The sequence below is a fragment of the Cibotium barometz genome, chromosome 32, assembly GCF_041138505.1.
Source record: "Cibotium barometz isolate CiBa-2024 chromosome 32, ASM4113850v1, whole genome shotgun sequence".
Lineage (NCBI taxonomy): Eukaryota > Viridiplantae > Streptophyta > Polypodiopsida > Cyatheales > Cibotiaceae > Cibotium > Cibotium barometz.
Genome location: NC_141077.1, coordinates 51627953 through 51647537, shown reverse-complemented (window position 1 = coordinate 51647537; position 19585 = coordinate 51627953). Strand labels below are relative to the sequence as shown.

The window sequence follows — 19585 nt, the reverse complement described above, 5'->3', positions numbered from 1 at the left end:
AGGGATGCTGCTTCTTCTCTCTGATCTAGTTGGTTTTTTGTAAAGAAAAATTGTGTTTTGTTTGCATGATTTTGTCACTTCATGAACAAATTGTAATGTGTTTGGCCTCATAGACCCTTTTGTAGGCGTTAATAGAACCCTCTCTCTCTCTCTTTTGTGGTCGAAACGCCCACGACTACGGAGGAGGGCATCCCAGCATAGACGGAGGTTGCAGCGGCGGATTCGGATTACTCTTGCGAGACATGCGGGACACCCAGTCAGGGTGCTGACCACAGAGGATATTGAGGAGATCCGCCAGCGTCCGATGCGGCACATATTATGAGATGGAGGCACCTCCATAGTGTACCCCCCCGTCCCACATGATATTGTATCCCCTCACTGTACTCCACTCACCTCCATAGCGTACCCCCCCCTCTCACTATATTCACACCCTATAAGGGTTTCTATCTACCTTCCAGTTCCAGTTTCATTTTCTAGGTGCCAGTAGTATCATCTTTATTTTTCATTTTCTGGTTTTTTATCTAGACATTGTATCAGATCCACCATGATGTAACTTTTTGGTCTCATAGGTCATTATGGCCTTTTGAAGACGTTAATATAACATTTCATTTCATTTCATTTCTCTCTCTCTCTCTCTCTCGCTCTCTCCAATTCTATAGAGAGCACTTCCTACGAGTTTCTGATGATGGACTGTAATGATCCCTAGATAGCTTCAGTGGCACATGTCATATGCCATGCTGTATTGCCATTGGCCAGTTGAGAGTATCATCACACCGTCCATGAGCAGAGTGCATTTGTTGGGAGCCACAGATATGCAGGGTATGCACGTCCGGCGAAGTGGAGACAGAGGGCACTTCCTGTGTAGATTCCCTCCGTATTATCAGATTCGTGGGAGGTTTCACCGTCTCTTCTGAGATGGATTTGGCCCGCTCTCATGGGTTATGAACTATGCAGATCAACGATGCTTGGGAATTTACCTACTGGAGCTCCAACGTCATCAGGATGCTCTGCGCATGCAGCACTCAAGGGGTCGCAGCAGGGAGCAGGATGCTACTCAGACATGTCACCTAGCATGAGGATTGGGATTGGTAAGAACGGAGTCTCATTACATCGCCTACAGGTGGAGACTGGGTGAGTAAATGGCATTACTAGGGAGAACATGATCTGCGGAATCTTTTCACAAGAGGTCAAGACGGAGGAGCACGATCTTTTCAGATGCCCAATGTACTATGAGATACAAGGGAGGTTTAATTGCCTCTTTAGGGAGGCATTTGGCCTAGTTTATCAGGTCATTGACTTCCTAGACCACTGATGCTTGGGAATCTACCGATGGACTTGCATCGCCACTGAGATCAGCTATGCAGAGCCTGCGAGAGACGAACAGCTGCAAACTCCAGATACCTCTCAGCTTTCCATCACGAGATTCTTTCATCCGACCCAAGATGAAGGTCCCCATTGGCAACCACAAGAGTCCTTTGACTTGGATGCTACTACTTGAGCGCACTTCAGCTCCTAGGTGTCTTCTTAGATGGAGTGTTTTAGGTGCAACAAGCTAGACACCTTTCAACAGCTCCAGATCTGAGAGATCTTCCAGAGACACAAGAATGCCCCTCCAGGACAGACTCTGAACGTAGAGACCCTCTATGCTGACATATATGCCGCCTGGTGTGGCTTTCAGATTTTGCATATTTCAGTGTGTTATTTCCTGCCCGACACATTTTCCTTCGCACCGGACTTGTTGCAGGCTGGAGAGTCTCCATATGTCCCCTTGTATGCTTCAATGGTTACAACCTCGTGCTTGGTAACTTCAATGCATGGATAGTTGTGAGGTGGGATGACGATGCAGATGCAGTCATGCGTTTTGAGATAGACCCTACAGGGAATGGGGTGCAACAGACATCTCAGGATAGAGGGTCTGTGACCACATACGTTAGATGCCTCCTGATCACATACGTTAGATGCTTCCTGGACATGGGAGTGGTGCATGAGCTAATGATTTTTAATAGAATGTTCCATTGGCCCACATGGGGGAAAAAGGGGAAGGGGGGTGGGGGGGTGGGGTTGTCGATCACACATACCTTGGTGTCACCATCTCCTGCCCATCCTTGACCCTCCCATCTCCACTTTCACCCACACTGATACTGTTAGGGAGAAAAGGGGGGGGGGCGGGGGGTCGTCACACCTCATTATCACCATCTCCTCCCCATCCCTGAGCCTCCCATCTCCACTTTCACCCACATTGATTTTCACCTGTCTCATAGTAACAAAAAAACCTGTTTCTAGCTTTCGAACCCTAGAAACCTTGAAACTTCAAAACGTTTTTTAAAAACCTCGAAACTTCTCCAGTACCGTAGTTTTGCCCAAATTTCAGCTTCCACCCCACCCCAACACCCCCCCCCCTGGCGCCCCTCCGCCCCCGCTTTGCCCCTGCGGATTTTTTTGGGATTTTTTTATTTTTGTTTTTCTTCCATAGCCTCCTCATCACCTTCCTTCCCTTTTCTTCTCTTGCCTCCCTCCTTCCCTTTTCCATCTTCTGCTTCTTCTCTCACCTCTACTCCTCCTTGCTTCATTCTCGTCTTCTCTCCTCTTTTTCTTCTTTCTTTCTCTTCTACTCTCCTCTTCTTCTCCCTTGCTCTTCTTCTTGTTTTCTCTTCTTCTCCTCTCTTCTTTTCCCTTTTTCTTTGTACACCGTCCTTCAATGTCTTAAATCTTTCCCAATTTCTACCTTCTGTTCTTCAATTTCTTAAGTGTCCTTGATTGAACCACTTGTGGCATCTAATCAAGCAAAATTGCCATAATGCCTCACCAAAATTAGGATGATTTCCGGAGATGTGTGAGAAGACACCATTTTTTCATCATTACACTATGGTCTTAGATGGCTACTAAAAGTTCTCTAAGTATTTATACTTTATGAAATTATTGATTTTTCGAAACCTCACGGTTTCTTAGCTGAAGGGCGAAACCTTTCGGAACAAAAAAAACCTCGAAATGTTTCTTGTGACTGTGCTCTTTCTACAAGGATCATTGTAACTTGCGGTGCCCGGGGGACTAGGACCTTTAACACACTTTTTGATACCATCAATGTATATTGAAACATTTAAACATGGCCAGAGCCTTAACACATATGCCACTTAATCCACAAAACTGTAAAAGAGAGATGTGCGTAGCTTCCAGCACAATGGGCTGACTCCTCTTGGAGTATTTCATTATCGAAGAAGAACTACATGTACAAGCTTTGAGGGCCTTATGCTCCCCATGGGAGATGCCGGACTATCCCTCTCGCATACATATTAATCAGATTGATGGAGCTATACCACATGAGTGGCTCTCTTGTGCATAGTTGACACCGCAATGGGCTGACCCCTCTTGGAGTATTTCATTATCCAAGAAGAACTATGACATGTACAAGCTTTGAGGGCCTTACGCTCCCCATGGGAGATGCCGGATTATCCCTCTCGCATACATATTGATCAGATTGATGCAGCTATACCACATGAGTGGCTCTCTTGGGCCTTTATATGGAGATTATCGTCGTTCGAGATCGTTGGGAGTTTTTTCAAGGATAGGCGTACCTCTGCATGTCATCGCTCTCCCGGGCCAGGAGGCTATGGATTGCATCATCTATTCTATCATGCCTGGATGGAGATTGAGGAGATATAGCATGGAGGGGATCATCCTAAATACCAGGCTTGAGGATTGTTTGTCGTTCAGGGAAGCATTGGTTCATTGATCCTTCTCCACAGATAGTGATTCATGGCTCTTGGTGTTTGTGGGTGTATGGTGGAAGTCCTATCAGATATCTTTAGTGGGATCCAAGTGAGTGGGAGTGGATTGATGCCTCTGATCCATTGAAAAGCCTTCCTCTTTTTAGTTTCACGGTCTGGAATGCCAGGCTTAGTCGCGTGAGGATTGTTTGTCGCTCAGGGAAACAGTGGTTTATTGATCCTTCTCCACGGATAGGGACTCATGGGTCTTGATGCTTGTGGCTGGATGGTGGCAGTCCTATCAAATGTCTTCAGCAGGATCTAGGTGAGTGGGAGTGGATTAATGCTTCCGATCCATTGAAAAGCCTTTCCCTTTTTGGTTTCACAGTCCGGAATGCCAAGCTTCTCATCACTCAATAGATGCATATGATCCCTACTCTCTCAGACTCTCATTGGGAGAGTTATGACATCTCTCTAGTGATGCATAGGCTTTGGCATTCATACAGAAGGAGCCAAATCTCTCATTTCTTCTGGTTATTTTTACATGGTGATCCCCCCACCAATGTGTGGAGATCGGTTCTCGGTGTAGTACCTACTTGCCAGAGATGTGTGGCAAATTCTAACATTGTATAGCATTGTATATGGGGATGCACAATTCATAGTGTATTTGGGATTCTATAGCCCAACTGATGTGGACAAATTGAGTGGGCGTGCCATGTATGCTACTTGGAGGGCAATTGCTTGGCTTTCCTTGTCTAGTCCGCAACTTTTCTACGAAGGCAGTGATACAGATAGTGCTATTTTCATTCGTAGAGGTATTGCCCAGCATGGTTTGTTGCAGGATGTCTCTCACTCACATTAATCACCCCCCAGACAGATAGAGGATTGACACCAGTTGGTAGATTGTTGCCAGCATTACATTGCTAGTATTACAGCATGGTAGATTTGGAGAGATAGATGCATGTAGGCTATTGAGGGTGTCCAGATTTTTTAGTCTTAGAGCGTTAGCACTATATGGGGTGATATCATCCATACTCTCATGGCTACTTGGGCTCGTATTTAGGGGTCCTCTCGTTCTGCGCAAGCAAAGTGCACTGTATATATGTAGGAGTGGGACCATGGCATTTTCTTTTCCTCTATTCCCACACCATGATACTCCTCAGTGGTTGAGATCACCTAACAAATTGGGCTGATTTCATTCTATTCCGGCTTATAGCCGTGATTGTTGTATGCCTTTTTTCATACTTAATCGAAGTCTCTTTCCTGAAAAGAAAAATGGCAAGAGAAGGCTATAATGACAAGTGGAGAGCCACACAATAGCCGAAGTGACAAGTGTAAGGCTACTTGTCTAACTTTGATCCACTTTTTGACAAGTGTGAGGCCACTTGTCTCACTTTGATCTACTTTCTTGCCACATGTCCCAATCTAAGAGATGGGTTCTCCCATAATCTTTATCTCTAAAAATATCCCAATTGGTAGACCTTCTGCCAAATGTGCTTTGGCATGCCCCCCCCCCCCCCCCCCCCCCCTCTTCCCTCAATTCTAGACGTAATGACGCAAATGGAATTTCCATCCGAGTTGGGCCAAAAATAGTAACCCTCCTAAATTATAGGAGCGTGATCCTTTGTATTCTGGGATAATCCCTCATTTCCAAAGCTTGTACTCTCCAAATATTTAGATAGCCTGGAGTTCAACTGACCCCTTTCATACAAGAAAATGTCAAGGCTGGTGACAATCACTTATCTCGCCGCCCTTTTGATCTTGCTCACCCTCGGGACTCACATCACAGCTCCTTTTTGTAATCCATGTATCAGTCAAAGATAGATTCTTCCACACCACCTTCTCTACTGCCCCATCCCCTATGGCCTCACAGCCCTAAAGTTTGATGAGGAATGCAGGAACACATGGCTTCACCTCTTTCATGAGCGGGCATATAGGCGGATGTTTGCACATGAAATTTAGAGATCCTTCCCTTGCCTTACCCCTCAGGAAAGGCGTGCGTTCTTGGCCAATGCAAGGAGGAGCTGTACCAAGGCCTCTTGAGTGAGTACAATTCAGACTGGCACAATCTTTAAAAAAGAAGCCACCCACGACCATAACACATGCTTTTATATGGGAAGCTTATGCATGACATCTCTATGATACTGCAACCACATGTGCCCGCCTCACCGTAGGCATTCTCTTCAACACCACCAACGTCACCACCGCCCTATTAAAGCTGCATAATGGTCGGGCTTACGACCATGAGGATCTTTGTGCAGAACACTTCACACATGGGTATAACATCCTAGCTCCCTTCCTGCAGAATACTTAAAAAGAGACTTGTGTGAAGGCTTCCCCTGTTATTCAATGAAGGAAACAATATGTTAATAGGAATGCAACTTTTAGGGGGAGGGGGTCCGTGCCAATCAGAAGTTATGCTTCTATATATAGAAAAATAAACAGTTCCACTACATTATGCGATGGGGCTTCTCTGAAGGACACTGGATGCCAAAGGCTCGAAGTCGAACTCGTCTGCAAGTGCTGCTGAACAGAATATTCATGATGCAACCCTCTGAACTCAGCTAAGCGGCTTGCAGGTGGTATTGAGGGTGACCATGGGCTGGTCTGCTGCTTGAAGTTCTACACAGAAGGGTGATTGCTTATAAAACTGGCTTGATAAGCTGCTGAGCAATTTGTTAATATTTTAAGACCTACAAGATTAATTCAATTCATATGCTTTACGGGAAACATGCAGCAGAAAGATCGTTCCATTACAAGCAGGCTAAATGCAAGCAATACTATAGCTGCATGCAGGCTATATGGTAGGGTTGTACTTCCCTGTGTGCTTGGCCGGTTATGTTTTCTTTGATAGCTGTTTTGAAAGGTGGCTGTGGTGATGAATATAGGCCTTTTTTGTGATGATTTTTAGAAACCAAACCTTTTTTTCCTGCAAGGTATACTGGTTGGATTTGGACTATCTACACACTGCAAGAGTAGCTCAAGTAAGTTTTCTCATTCTAAAGATTATGGAAAAGAGGGCTGGAATATTTGAAAAAATGTGTATGCACTGGCAGTGGGTCTAGTGGATACAAAAAGTGTCACATGTCTTGTTCTGTTATGCCATGCAGAAATGTGGAGCATACTTTACATCAGCTATGTATATTGAGCATTGGTGTGAGGAGAAATTTGGAAGGCTTACTCTTGGAGAACCTGATTTTTCAGATGATGAAGAGGTATGCATTTCGAAGGGGTGGTGCTTTTGGTCTCAAACGTTCTTGTTTCTTTGAAGAAACTGAAGGATTTCTGATTGTTTAAACTTGCTTTTGCTCCTTCTAAACACCACTTTTCCTAGCAGCTTCCTCTGCATGTGGAACTTTTATTGGCCGTGTACACAAGAATCAATGAACCGGATGGTGTTTATGGAGTGGTTCGCTCACATAAGGTGTGTGCTTTTTTGTTCTTCAGAAGTAATAAATATGGGATTCCCCTTGAGTATGTATTGGGAGTCATCATGCAATATTAGGCTAGCCCACGACTGTTTTATTATAGGAGTTGCTCATCAATTATTAGTACTATCTCTGTCTTGCAACATTTTTTGTTCACTTGGGGAAAAGATCCATCAAAGTAACATATGGATATAGAAGGCAGTGTAGCCTTTTTTGTCGTCCACCTATTCTTGCCTCTAGGCATGAAAGACAAATGTACAGTCTGGAGGGTTGTATTCAGTCGGTTGTTTTTCCTTCTTTTTTTTTTTGGTTTTGTCAAGAGTACCAGTGCCATAAAAAATTGCAATTTGGAGTCTTTCCATACAACTTGGTTCTGGAAGGCTTTCAATGTGCACAATGCTGGCATTGTTTGTTACAGCTTATTCCACAAGTACTGATGTATGAACATGAAGGAAACTGGAGTAGAGCTGTCGGAAGTTATGACCTGCTGCTTAGAAATAAAGATGTCATAAGATCGGCAACAGTGGCACCTATGCAAGAAAAGTTTTTGGGAGGAGGACTGGATGCTGGAAATGTGATTTCGGCGGAGAACTTCAAACCCGAGTGGAAGTATAACAAGGGCCTGATGAGGTCTTTACAACAAACAGGTTGTGACCATGTTCTAAAGATGTATTGCAAAGGGCTGGCTGTGGAAAAGGAGAGTCTTGAAAGAGACATTGAATTTCAAGAACTACAGGTACGTGCGTCACAGTGCATATGTCAGATGATATCATGTTTGCTCCTCCTGTCAGAAATCAGCATAGAAAACTTCGTATGAGAAATTGTCAATGTTTCTGAGCTTTCAGTAGAATGAGTTGCCACTTACAGTGTATAGATGTCGTTTTACAGTATGAATCAGCATGGAGAGCAGGCAAATGGGACTTCTATTATATCTTCCCAACAATGGGCAGTGGGTTTCATTATGCAGATGAGTTTCCTGAAAGAGTCAACTTTCATGCAAATTTATACCGGTTTGGAACCCCACTTTCTTAAATTATGACATATTAGCTCTGGTTTTTACTGCCTTTTGTTTCATTACAAGAGCAGCTAGAGCAAGATCAGTAGTTTCTGGCAGGAGACAGCCAATAGTGTCTTTAAAAAAAAAAAAAATGCAGAGAAGAGACTTCTATTAAGTATGAATAGACCATACAAAATCATGGCTAGAAGCCGGAACAAAAAATCCTCATCCTGGGCCAGACCTCTGCATATCATTATGGCGGTATCCAAATCCTTGCCCTAAAAAATATGTGGACAAGAGTGAGTGAGCCAAGCAATAGCACCCCAAGTAACATAGATGGTATCTCTCCGCATAAGCTGAGCTATAGGGCCTCAAATTCTCTCAGCAGCTCTACACCCCCATATGCAATGTTGCACTGTCTCAGAAGCTATTGGCCATCTGGGGCAGGACGGGTCTGCACAAAAAATAGTCCTCTGCTTATTAATGGAGAGGCCACCATATAAGAGTAGCCAAAAGAAGTGGGAGATCTAGTTCCTCCTGTATGAGAGTCAAAGTTTGTGCCAAAATCTCTTTTGAATCAATGGGGTGATGCCATAACTCTCCCATTGGGACCTAGGTGTAGTCGTCCTCTGAATTTGTCCAAGTAAAAGGAGCTTGGCACTAGAGTTATGGTGAGGCAAAGTTATAGTGCTAGCTCATGTAGCTATAGTAGGAGAGTACTTTCCCTTTAGTATGTACTCTTATCTCTGTATGTTAATGGTTGTAGATAGGAAAAGAGAATAGAAGAAAATCCACCATACAGCCATAAGCATGAAGACCTATGGTGGGTCACAATATCAAGGGGAGGTTCAATATGCCAGTGCTTTCGTGAGCGATTAACTACTCGGACTAGATGAAAGGGAGTGCCTGGAATAATCTCCTTTGTGTCCCATCTCATCAATCAATCTCCATCCTATCGGATTATACACATGTGGTAGTGACTATGTGAACGGGGGCTTACCCAGGGCACTTTTTCCCTCTACACATTATAAAGGTTTTTTCCCCCTAGACATTGAGTGTATCTAGACACCTATACTTTTACATTTCGGGTTTGTACTTAGGATACTTGTGGTCGTAAACTACTCTATGTTCTTGATGTTTTCTGTGTATTTTTGCTGAACATTAGGGCTTCTCAGAACCCAACAATGGTATTAGATGTCCATATTGATTCTGCCACGAAGTGCTCGTACAGCTCGTAGCCGACCGTGCCTGTATGCCTACATGAGCTCGTACCCAACCGTACCTCCTCGTGTTGCCGCAACTATCCTCCCGTGACCCCCGTATAGTTGATGTACTTGGAATCCGTACTGTTTGTACCATCAAATACTTGGTCGCATTTCTACCGGCAACACCTGTTGCAAATTTCAAAAATTGGGGCTTTAATCAGAGCATAAACTGGGGCATTCAACCTTCAAGTTTGCAGTGTATTGCATTTCGCAAGAGGAAGTTGACAAAAAGCAGTTCATAAATTGTGTGCATTGCTACCTGTGCATTTACATTTGGTGTATTGACACACGAAGAATGTAACTGTTTTGTCGTCCTAGCTCTATTTCACATGATGAAACCTATGCGCGGACACTAGACAGGTGGAAGAGGACATGGGGGCAGGGTCCATAAGTTTTGATTAAGAAAAAGCACCATTCTTGGTCAAAAAGCAAGAAAAAGCAAAAAGTCGAACATGGTTGACCGAGAAGAAAAAGTCCGAGGCATCTTTGATCCAGGAAGTCCATGATCCTCCAAAGTGGTCTAAACCCAGCTCGGAAGAGGCAGTGGAATCTCCCTTGAATCTCATAGTATACAGGGCATCGGCATATGTAATGATCCTTTGTCTCGGGCTCTATGTGACAGAGCTGGCATATCTTGTCATCTGGTGCGGCCGCCCTGGGCCCATATCTAGCACTCTCCACTCTCAGCTAGTGGGACGAGGTGCAGATCTCGCCAATCGCACATTTCATCCCAAACGATAGGTGTGTGTCCATGTCGTGGGCAGATCATAAAGCCATCCTCTGTCAGGCATAGGAGGTGATCTCCGTAGAAGGCCATCTTCGTTCCGAGTGGACGACTAGGTGAACTGCATGTCCTCTGAGTATCCAATCTGACAATGTCCTTCCTAATAATCCTGTTCCGCTCTGTGTGGCTCAGAGCAAATGAGGGGGCCTCTATGTTGTACTGGAACGGGGGGAGTGCGTCCATCTGCATACCATGCATGCCAAACCAAGTGCCTACCTATGCATACCAACACTCTGTATCTCCCTCAAGTGTCAGTTGTCTCGAGGACTCCTGACCTAGCCGGGGGTAGAGAGAGAAAGAAAAGAAAGAAAATTGTATTAACGTCTTCAAAAGGCCAAAATGACCTATGAGACCAAAAGCTTACATCATATCCATGAGCTTGGGTACAAATAGTAATAAAGAAAGATAACACAAATCTAGAACCATAAATTCTAATGTAGGTACATGAGTAGAGAGCTCTCATATCACCCTATTACATGCCTCATGGGCCACTGTGACATGGTGCTCAAAGTGGTAAAACTAAGCTGACGCGAGAAGGTCCTCCGATGATGGGAGATGATGGCCCGGATCGTCCTGTGGTGGGATGGCCGTGGGCGAGGGCCATGAGGTCAGGGGCGTTGAGCTCTGCATAAGGCAGTGGCTCTGTCGAGTGTCACACCTGTCGGCGGAGCTCCTACACTAGCCTGTGGTCGAGGTATAATGGGTGGATCGGCCCTTGGAGTGCTGGTATGGAAGCAGTCCGTGAGAGCTTTCTATGCTTGTCCTCCAACAAGTACAGCTGATCTGGATCTAACTAAGGACTCCCTGTGTCTATGGAGCTCTAGAAGAAGAAGTCCCAGGCATCTTTGACCCAGGAAGTCCATGATCCTGGAAAGTTATCCAAACCCAGCTCGGAAGAGGCAATGGAACCTCCCCCCAATCTCATAGTATACAACGCATCGGTATATGTAATGATCCTCTGTCTTGGGCTGTGTGGGATAGAGTTGGCATATCCCGTCCCATGGTGCGGCCGCCCTGGGCCCATATCTGGCAGTCTTCTCTCTTAGCTGGTGGGACGAGGTGCGGATCGCATATCCTCGGGTACCTCAATGTGAGAGAAATGAAATGAAATGTTATATTAACGTCTTCAAAAGGCCATAATGACCTAGATACAATGTCTGGATAAAAAAACCCAGAAAATGAAAAATAAAGATGATACTACTGGCACCTAGAAAATGATACAATGTGTGAGAGAGAGAGAGATGAGATGAGATATTAACGTCCTCAAAAGGCCAAAATGACCTATGAGACCAAAAAGGTTACAACAATTGGTGGATCTGATACAATGTCTGTGTAAGAAAAGCTAAAACAACTAAACAACTAACTGAAAGTGAAACAATGAGGAAAAGTAAGGTACTAGGAGCTCCTAATGGATAACATGTGGGAAGGAAAACTCCAGCAACAAAGGTAAGCATCATATACATCACTATCCAAAGATGTCTCTCATCGGTCGATGGCGGATATCCTCAAATGTCCTCCATGGTGAGTACTCTCACCGGACGTCTCCCATGCCGTGCTAGTATGGTCCTGATCCTCTGTTGTAGTCTCCGCCGAAGTTGAGATGGGCCTCTCATCTTGGGGTGCCTGGACCGCCCCAGCTCTATAGCCCGATCAATCAGTGTACCTCTGGTGCGGCTATACTCTGGGGCTAGCTGCAATGCCTGTTGGCTGACTCCTCAATCTCCGGTCGAAAGAAGTCTGTAATCTGCCTCTGTAGGTGTCTCTCCCTCTCTATGTCTACGCATCTCTAATCCGAGGCACTCTGATCCTGGTATCTCATGACTTTGGAAAGTGGTCCGAAACCCTCTCTGAACAGGCAGTGAAAACGGCCTCGTATCTCATAATATACAGGACAGTGACGTGTGTAATGTAACTCTGTCTCTGGCTCCATCTGGCACAACTGACAAATCTTGGCCTCAGCTAGTACTCCTCTAAATCTGCCAGTCTCAATCTCTAGCTGGTGTGAGGATGTGTGCATCTGAGCAATAGCACACCGTACCCCATGAGAAAATGAGTATCCATGTAGCTGGGTCTAATCACAAAAGAAAGCCATTTTCGTACCAAGCTCGTGTGTTGGCTGTATCCATGTCCTCCTAGTGTCGAGCTGAGTGAAGTCCTGCCTGATAAGTGTTGGAAATAAGTGCACACTAGGTGTACTATTTCTCTAGTCTAGTTTCAGTTCAGTCTTTGTGTCTTGAGTCTAGTGTCATGTGGCACCTCTACATTTATCCCATAAGTGAGTCTACTCAATCTTGTACTTCTCACCTATAAATTGTAGGTGTGACATCAATGAAAGAATCAATCTTGTGTCTTGTCTACACTCATCTCAAGGTAACTCTTTGTCTTTCATTTGTTCTTGTTTCATTTCTAGTTTTGCTCTTGCTTTCATATTTTCTACATGGTATCAGAGCAGGCTGCTCCTGCCCTGTATTGCCCGCCATAGCTTCAGGCCACCATCTCCCTAGCTGCGCTCAGCCTGTAGGACCAGCCTATTCACATTCTGCACAGGTTGCGCCGGCCTGAATCTTCTGTCCGCCAGTCTTTTTTTGCTGTCCGCCCTGCGCTGGCCTGATTTCAGTAGCTGCTGCGTACTCCTCTTGTTTTCGTGAAGCTGCTACTACTCTCTCGCTTGGAGCTGCTGCTGCCCGCCGTACTGTTGCAGCTCTTCTTTGGCTGCCTTCTTCATCGACTCAAGGTACTGTGCATTGTCTCCTTCAGTTTGCTGGTTAGTCCTTTTCTTATCCTCATATCTGCAAACTGCTAGTTCCTCATGCTTCGATGGGCCGTCAAATGCTATGGCCTTGACAAGTGGTGAGAGAGCCGGCTTCTAAAAACAGTTTGGATCTCTTCTTTCATTCATTTCTGCAATCTTGTAAGGGAATACACACTGCCCTTGCATTCTAGCAAGAGGTAAGACCTTCCCACATGGCCTCTTCTACTCATTCTCTCATGTCTATCGACAAATTCAATGGGTCCAACTTTCATACTTGGCAAATCAAAATCAAGTGCCATCTTATGAAAGAAAGTCTTTGGGACGTTGTTCATCATGCTGCTCCCGAAGATTCCGACATTGAGCAAGTTATCACTTATGCTCCTACTGCCAAGAATGACAAAGCCTATGCTATCATCTTGCTCGGTCTTGGAGATGATTACATTCATCACATCTCCGACATATAGTCTGCTTCTCGAGCATGGATCACTTTGGATACCCTTTTTGGACCCCGCTCTAAAAATTCTAAGATTGCACTTATGATCTCATTCTTTGATCTATATATGCAGGAGGGAGCTACTATAGCCTCTCATGTCAATTATTTTCGCAGTCTTATGGTTCAGCTTGCATCAGTGAAGTCCCCCATCTCCGAAGATATTGCTATTGCTGTGCTTCTCAAAAGCTTACCTGACACTTATGCTACTCTTGTCACTACCTTCAAGTATCACAATAATCCTACTCTTGAAGGTATCATCAATGCTCTCCAAGAAGAGGAAAGAACAAAACAACAAAAGGTAACTGACACTGCATTTTTAGCAAAGAAAGGAGGTTCTAAGGTAAGAAAGCCTTGCACCCATTGTGGAAAAACTAATCATATGGAGAACGACTGCTTCAAGGCTCATCCATGCACCATTTGTGGCCGTGATAATCACTGGGAGAAGGACTGCTACTCTAAAACCTCTACATCAGCCCCTACATCTACCTCAGCCCATGTTGCTGCAGCATCTACATCAGCAGATCTTGCTGTTCATTCCTCACATGATGAGGAATGGGCTTTTTGATTACTTCACCTTTCTTGTCTACCACTTTGACCACCGATGATGTAGGTCAAGGGGTTCTAGTGTCTTACTCATTATGCTTTTTGACCTCTCTCTTGTCCCTACCCAAGAGGCAAAGATTGCCCTTGAGGAGGGGATGTCTACAAGGTCCATCTGTTTGTCTACAGTCAGTCCTCTGTCTATCTAGTCTTGTCTGTCTGTCTATCCGTTGTCTGTCTATCTGTCTATCAATCTGACTGTGTCTTGTTTTAGATCCATCTTGTCCCTATCCTTGTGGACCCATATGAGGATATCACTTGAGGAGGGGTGTCTCAGGATCTTTTGTCTCTCAGTCTATCAGTCTTTATGTCTGTCTTCTAGTCTTGTCCATCTTGTCTTCTAGCTTGTCTCTCAATCCTTGTCTAGTCTCTCTGTCTTGGTCTTATCTTTTGTCATGTCATAGTCTTGTCTTTTGTCTTCCTCCTAGTGTCCACTTAAGGAGGGTGTTGGAAATAAGTGCACACTAGGTGTACTATTTCTCTAGTCTAGTTTCAGTTCAGTCTTTGTGTCTTGAGTCTAGTGCCATGTGGCACCTCTACATTTATCCCATAAGTGAGTCTACTCAATCTTGTACTTCTCACCTATAAATTGTAGGTGTCACATCAATGAAAGAATCAATCTTGTTTCTTGTCTACACTCATCTCAAGGTAACTCTTTGTCTTTCATTTGTTCTTGTTTCATTTGTAGTTTTGCTCTTGCTTTCATATATCTACAATAAGTCTGGTAATCTTTGCCCGTGTGAGAGAGAGGGAGGGTGCAGCCAGGAAGTAGTGAAATGGAGGTAGCCTGTGCATATTAAAGCCATGCAGTTGGAACCAAGCTGTCATCTGTGCATACCAACATGATCCGTCTCCCTGTGATGCCAACTGTCGTGAAGACTCCAGGGCTTAGCGAGCATATCTGTCTCTAGGGAGAGCCCAAGTGCTATGTATAAAGGAGACTGATCGAGTGAGTGCCTCTACTACCAATGGGGGGGCACCCATCTCTGCATGGATAATATCATGTGGTACAGAGGCCTTGGCCCTAATCATCCGGGAAATCATAGAAACCAAGGGTCTCTCCATACATCTCCATCCATTAGTGCTACCAGCTCGGCTGTGGTGATCCACTGAGGGTCCCCATATCTACACTCCATACAGCATGGCTGAAGTGACCAAAGTGTCAAAGAGCCAGAGCTTTGTTCGAGGTTCCTGAAACTGAACCTGTGAACACATCCTCTCTAGTCTCCCCAATGCTGCATAAGCTCTGGTGAATCTGGTCTCCGCTGCTTCCTCAATCAAGGAAAATAGTGGGCCACTAAAAACCACAGCAAGGTAAGTATATGCATCTATGTACTCCATTGTCTCGTGACCATATGTAAAGGTGGGGGCTGATCTCCTAACCCACTGTGCTGTGGTGTTAAACACCATCACCTTGGTTTTACCAAGGTTAACAGACATTCCACTGTCCTGTGCAAACGTGTGCAATGCATCCAAATGACGCTGCATCCCCTCTGGAGAATCTGAGATCAACACAATATCATGAGCATACAAGAACAGCGGAATCCATGTCCCGGCTAGCTGTGCTCCTCTGTCACCCTCCCGCTCTACATAGTCCAAAACCTCATCCACATACATCCCAAATAAGGTGGGAGAAAGGGGGCAGCCTTGTTTTACCCCAATAGTGGAGTGAACCATCTGAGATATACCCTGAGTAGTACGTGCCTGCCCCACAACTGTCCTGTATAAAGCCATGATTCCCCAAATCAGCTCTGTGGGCACTCCCATCTCCTGTAGTATGCGCATCAGTCTGGCCCTCGGTACTGTGTCAAAAGCTTTGCGGGAATCCACAAAGCAACAATAAATCCTCCTGCCATATGATCTGCCCTCCTCAATAATAGCTCTGAGTGTCAAGATATGGTCAAGAGTGGAGAAACCTCTCCTGAACCCCACGTGCCTGATGCACGTATGCCCTCTCTCTCTGCCCATCTACTTAACTCCTGCTCAAGAATAGATGCATATAATCTAGCCAATGTGTGACCAATCATGATGGTATGATAATTCCCAGGAAGCATGGGATCCCTTGACTTAAGGATAGGCACAATCGTGGACATATTCCATGTCTCAGGAAAACCCTCACACATGGCTCGGTTAAACATCATAGCAATAAGCTTTTCAAGCATATCTCTGGCATGAGTAAAGTGCTCTGCTACTAAACCATCATGATCATATGCTCTCCCAGTCCTCATCCTGTCAATAGCTTTCCTTACCATCTCAGCAGTAAAGAAAGCACGTCTCTCGGCATGGCTCTGATGGGTCTGGCAAGGGTGGCGGTCCTGGTGCTGTGTACAGGGAAGTTGCATACTCACCCCAAATCTCTGTGGAGGTAATGGCTGGTGATGGTGAATGCTCATGGAATAGTCTCCATGCCTCGCCTGAGTCCTGACTCATAAATAACTGATACAAATCCCTCTCTAACTGAGCAAGATAAGCCCTCTTCCTCCGTCGCACTAGGCGCCGGAAGGTAATCCGTGAGTGTTTGTGAGTGGTAACACCCATGAGCACCTCTCTCTGTAATCTGATCGTCATATCTCTGCACTCCTCATCATACCAGCTGTTCTGGGGCATGTTCCCAGATGGTCTCCATGTAGGTTGACTATGGGGATATGCCTCTGATGCTGCAGCATGAAGCGTCTCTATCAATATCTGAGTGAGCTCATCTAATGGCCGTCCCGGCTCCTCGGCACATAAGCGTCTGTATATCTCATCCGTGTACACGGTGTCAGTCTCCCTCGTAAAGGTATGACGAGTGTGTGTGGAGACCTGTCCCAATGGAGCTGTGCTGAACTGAAATGTGAGTGAAGAACAAGATAGCATGATCCATTGCTACTCCAACCGGCCTAGTGCCTACCATAAAATCTTGAAAAGAGGGAATGAGACTGGGCTGAGCCATAACATAGTCCACTGTACTAGCACCATGCCGATGTGGAAAGCAAGTGAAACCGCCCGCTGCCGGGAATCTCTGTAGGCCATTCAGGATGGCCAATCCATGTGCAGTCCCCATGACTATCAAATACCGCCCATACTTAGTGTGTTCCTCATCCTGTGAGAGTCTAGATAGGCCCATATCCCTAACATCAAGCTCCCTAACATCAAGCTCCCTCAACATCTCCTCTGACGTATCATAAAATACTGTCTGGTTATGGGTGGTCCTGGCATTAAAGTCCCCCCAAGAGAATGATGTCACCATCCCTGGAGAACTCCCAAATGTCATCATCCAAAATAGAAAAGGGAGATTGCCCGCTAGGTGATGCATACACTGTTGTACTAGGAGCAAAATAGCATATAGCAATGTAGAGATCTCTGCCTGTCTCTGCCCTCAGTCTAACCTACATGTACCTAGCCTGCTCATCTCTGCGGACTATATGTATCTGCAGCTCCTCTCTAAACAGTTCTGCCACTCCTCCAGAGCCCCGTCTTCTATGCTCTGAACGAGTCTCCTGTCTTCAAGCTGTCTCCCATCGGTATCCACTAACATGTGGGATGGACTGTCCAAGAGCCTGATGCATCTCAGAGTAGAAGATGATGTCCCTCCCAATTAAACTATCCGCAAAAGCCCCTACATCAAGGCGTAGAGATCCATTACAATTCCAAGTAGCAACTTTGAGTGTAGTCCCATTGGTTTTGTGTCGTCATGAAGAGCGCCTCTCCATAATCACGACTCTACCATCTCTATAGAAGGCCACTTTCCATTTCTCTCGGGCAGCATAACTTCTTCCATGTGGGCAAGCTGCGAGAGTGTGAGGTCATCTCCAAGAAATATTCCTGTCTTCTTGAGTGTAGGATGTCTCTTGAAGAAGTCCTTTTTCGCTTCCATGGAGGGGAAACGAATGATAAATGCTCCTCAGAAGATTCGCCACTACCTTCTCTCTTCTTTCCCACTCTCCATGCCTTTGTGTGCGTGGCTTCAATGTCCATCATAGAGAAGAGCTCCTTGGTTTCCCCTTCCGCATCATCACGGTCTTTTAGACCGGAGACTCGTACATGTAAGGCCCGGGTCTTCCTCCTTTGCTCCTCTTCAAGGGTCATGTTGATGATGGTGGGAGTGGGGATGGGTGGCAATTCTTTACCTTTCCCTTTCTTGGCGACCTCGATCCATTTCTCCGCCTCGTCCATCTTCTTTTGTATCTCTGTGATATGATCACCTCCACCCATGAAGATGTCTTCTCTTTATGTTGCTTCTCCTCCTCTCGAATGATCCTCATTTGTTCCTTGATGGTATTCAGCTCTTCAATCAAGGAGGGCTGAAATTTTCCATCCTCAAGCTTGCGTTGTGAAGTGGCTTCCAACTCCTTTTTGAGGGCTGAGATTTCAGCTGCTTGACTTTTAGCATGCAATTTGGCGTCCACTAGTTCCTCCTTTAGGGCTGAAATCTCAGCCTCTTGCCTGGATGTTCTCTCTTCGAGCTCTTGGATTTTGTCAAATCCCTTCTCGAGTTTGGAGACGCGGTTTATGATTGCGGTAATGGAAGAGTCGACCATCTTCTTGTTTTCTTTGATAATTGTGCTAAGCTTGTCCTCCACCTTCATGCCACAGCCAATGGACTGGAATTTAATCCATGACACCTGCGCGCAGCGCGAAACAGCAGGAGGAGGGGGGTCAAGCCATGCAGAGAAAAGATTTAGCAGTAGGGCAATGGCGGGGCTGCGTGTGCAGGCGGGGGTAGGAGAATGCACAGGTGGTGTCAGGTGTGCAGGCGGGGGCAGGAGGTGCAGCAAAAAAGGGGAGGGGGGGGGGTAACAGGCAGAGGGGTAGCGGGGGAGGCGGGAGCTCACAGGACAGGCGGAAGGTAGAGAAAAAGAGGAGGGGGGGGGGGGGGGGTAAAACAAAGAGCGGGGTAGCGAGCAGAGGGGGGAGGCGGGGGCTGACAGGACAGGCGGAAGGTAGAGGAAAGAAAAGGGGGGGGGAGAGAGAGAGAGAGAGGAGAGGAGGCGAGGGGCTGGCAGGCAGGAGGAGGGGGGGCGCAGGGGCTGTTGGGCAGAGAGGGCAGGAGGCGCAACAAGGGGGGGGGGGGGAGAGAGAGAGAGAGAGAGAGAGAGAGAGAGAGAGAGAGAGGAGAGGAGGCGAGGGGCTGGCGGGCAGGAGGAGGGGGGGCGTAGGGGCTGTTCGGCAGAGAGGGCTGGAGGCGCAACAAAGGGGGGGGGGGGGGGGGGGGTATGCGCAGCAGAGAGAGCGACGGGCTGGCAGGCAGGAGGAGGGGAGGCGCAGAGAGAAATGAAATGAAATGTTATATTAACGTCTTCAAAAGGCCAAAGTGACCTATGAGACCAAAGTTACAACCATGTGACATCTGATACACTGTCTGGAAAAGAAAAGAGAGAACTAAGTATCTAGCCCCACAATACATCAGTAGGGGGGGCATTCGGAAGCAGCAACTAGGGAGAGTGGGAAGCTAATGCTACTAGTCAAAATGGGGTACATGAGTACATGGATACATGAATACATGAATATGGGGGAGTACAAAAGTGAGAGAGAGAGAGAGAGAGAGAGAGAGAGAGAGAGAGAGAGGCACAAAGAGAGAAA

The 19585-nt window shown here is 46.0% G+C and overlaps 1 protein-coding gene across 7 annotated transcripts in view; it reads left to right on the top strand.

Moving 5' to 3' along the window:
• The window catches only part of ATM (Serine/Threonine-kinase ATM-like protein), a 317444-nt gene that overhangs the window by 175975 nt on the left and 121884 nt on the right, over window positions 1-19585 (top strand). For all 7 annotated transcript variants that reach the window (XR_015261774.1, XM_086772522.1, XM_086772521.1 and 4 more), the window contains exons 46-50: window positions 6641-6688; window positions 6815-6919; window positions 7042-7128; window positions 7551-7868; window positions 8021-8142. Coding sequence is in view for 6 of the 7 variants with exons in the window: in XM_086772522.1 (XP_086628648.1) it covers window positions 6641-6688; window positions 6815-6919; window positions 7042-7128; window positions 7551-7868; window positions 8021-8142 (680 nt within the window). In the remaining variant the exon portion in view is untranslated. The remainder of the gene's footprint in view (window positions 1-6640; window positions 6689-6814; window positions 6920-7041; window positions 7129-7550; window positions 7869-8020; window positions 8143-19585) is intronic.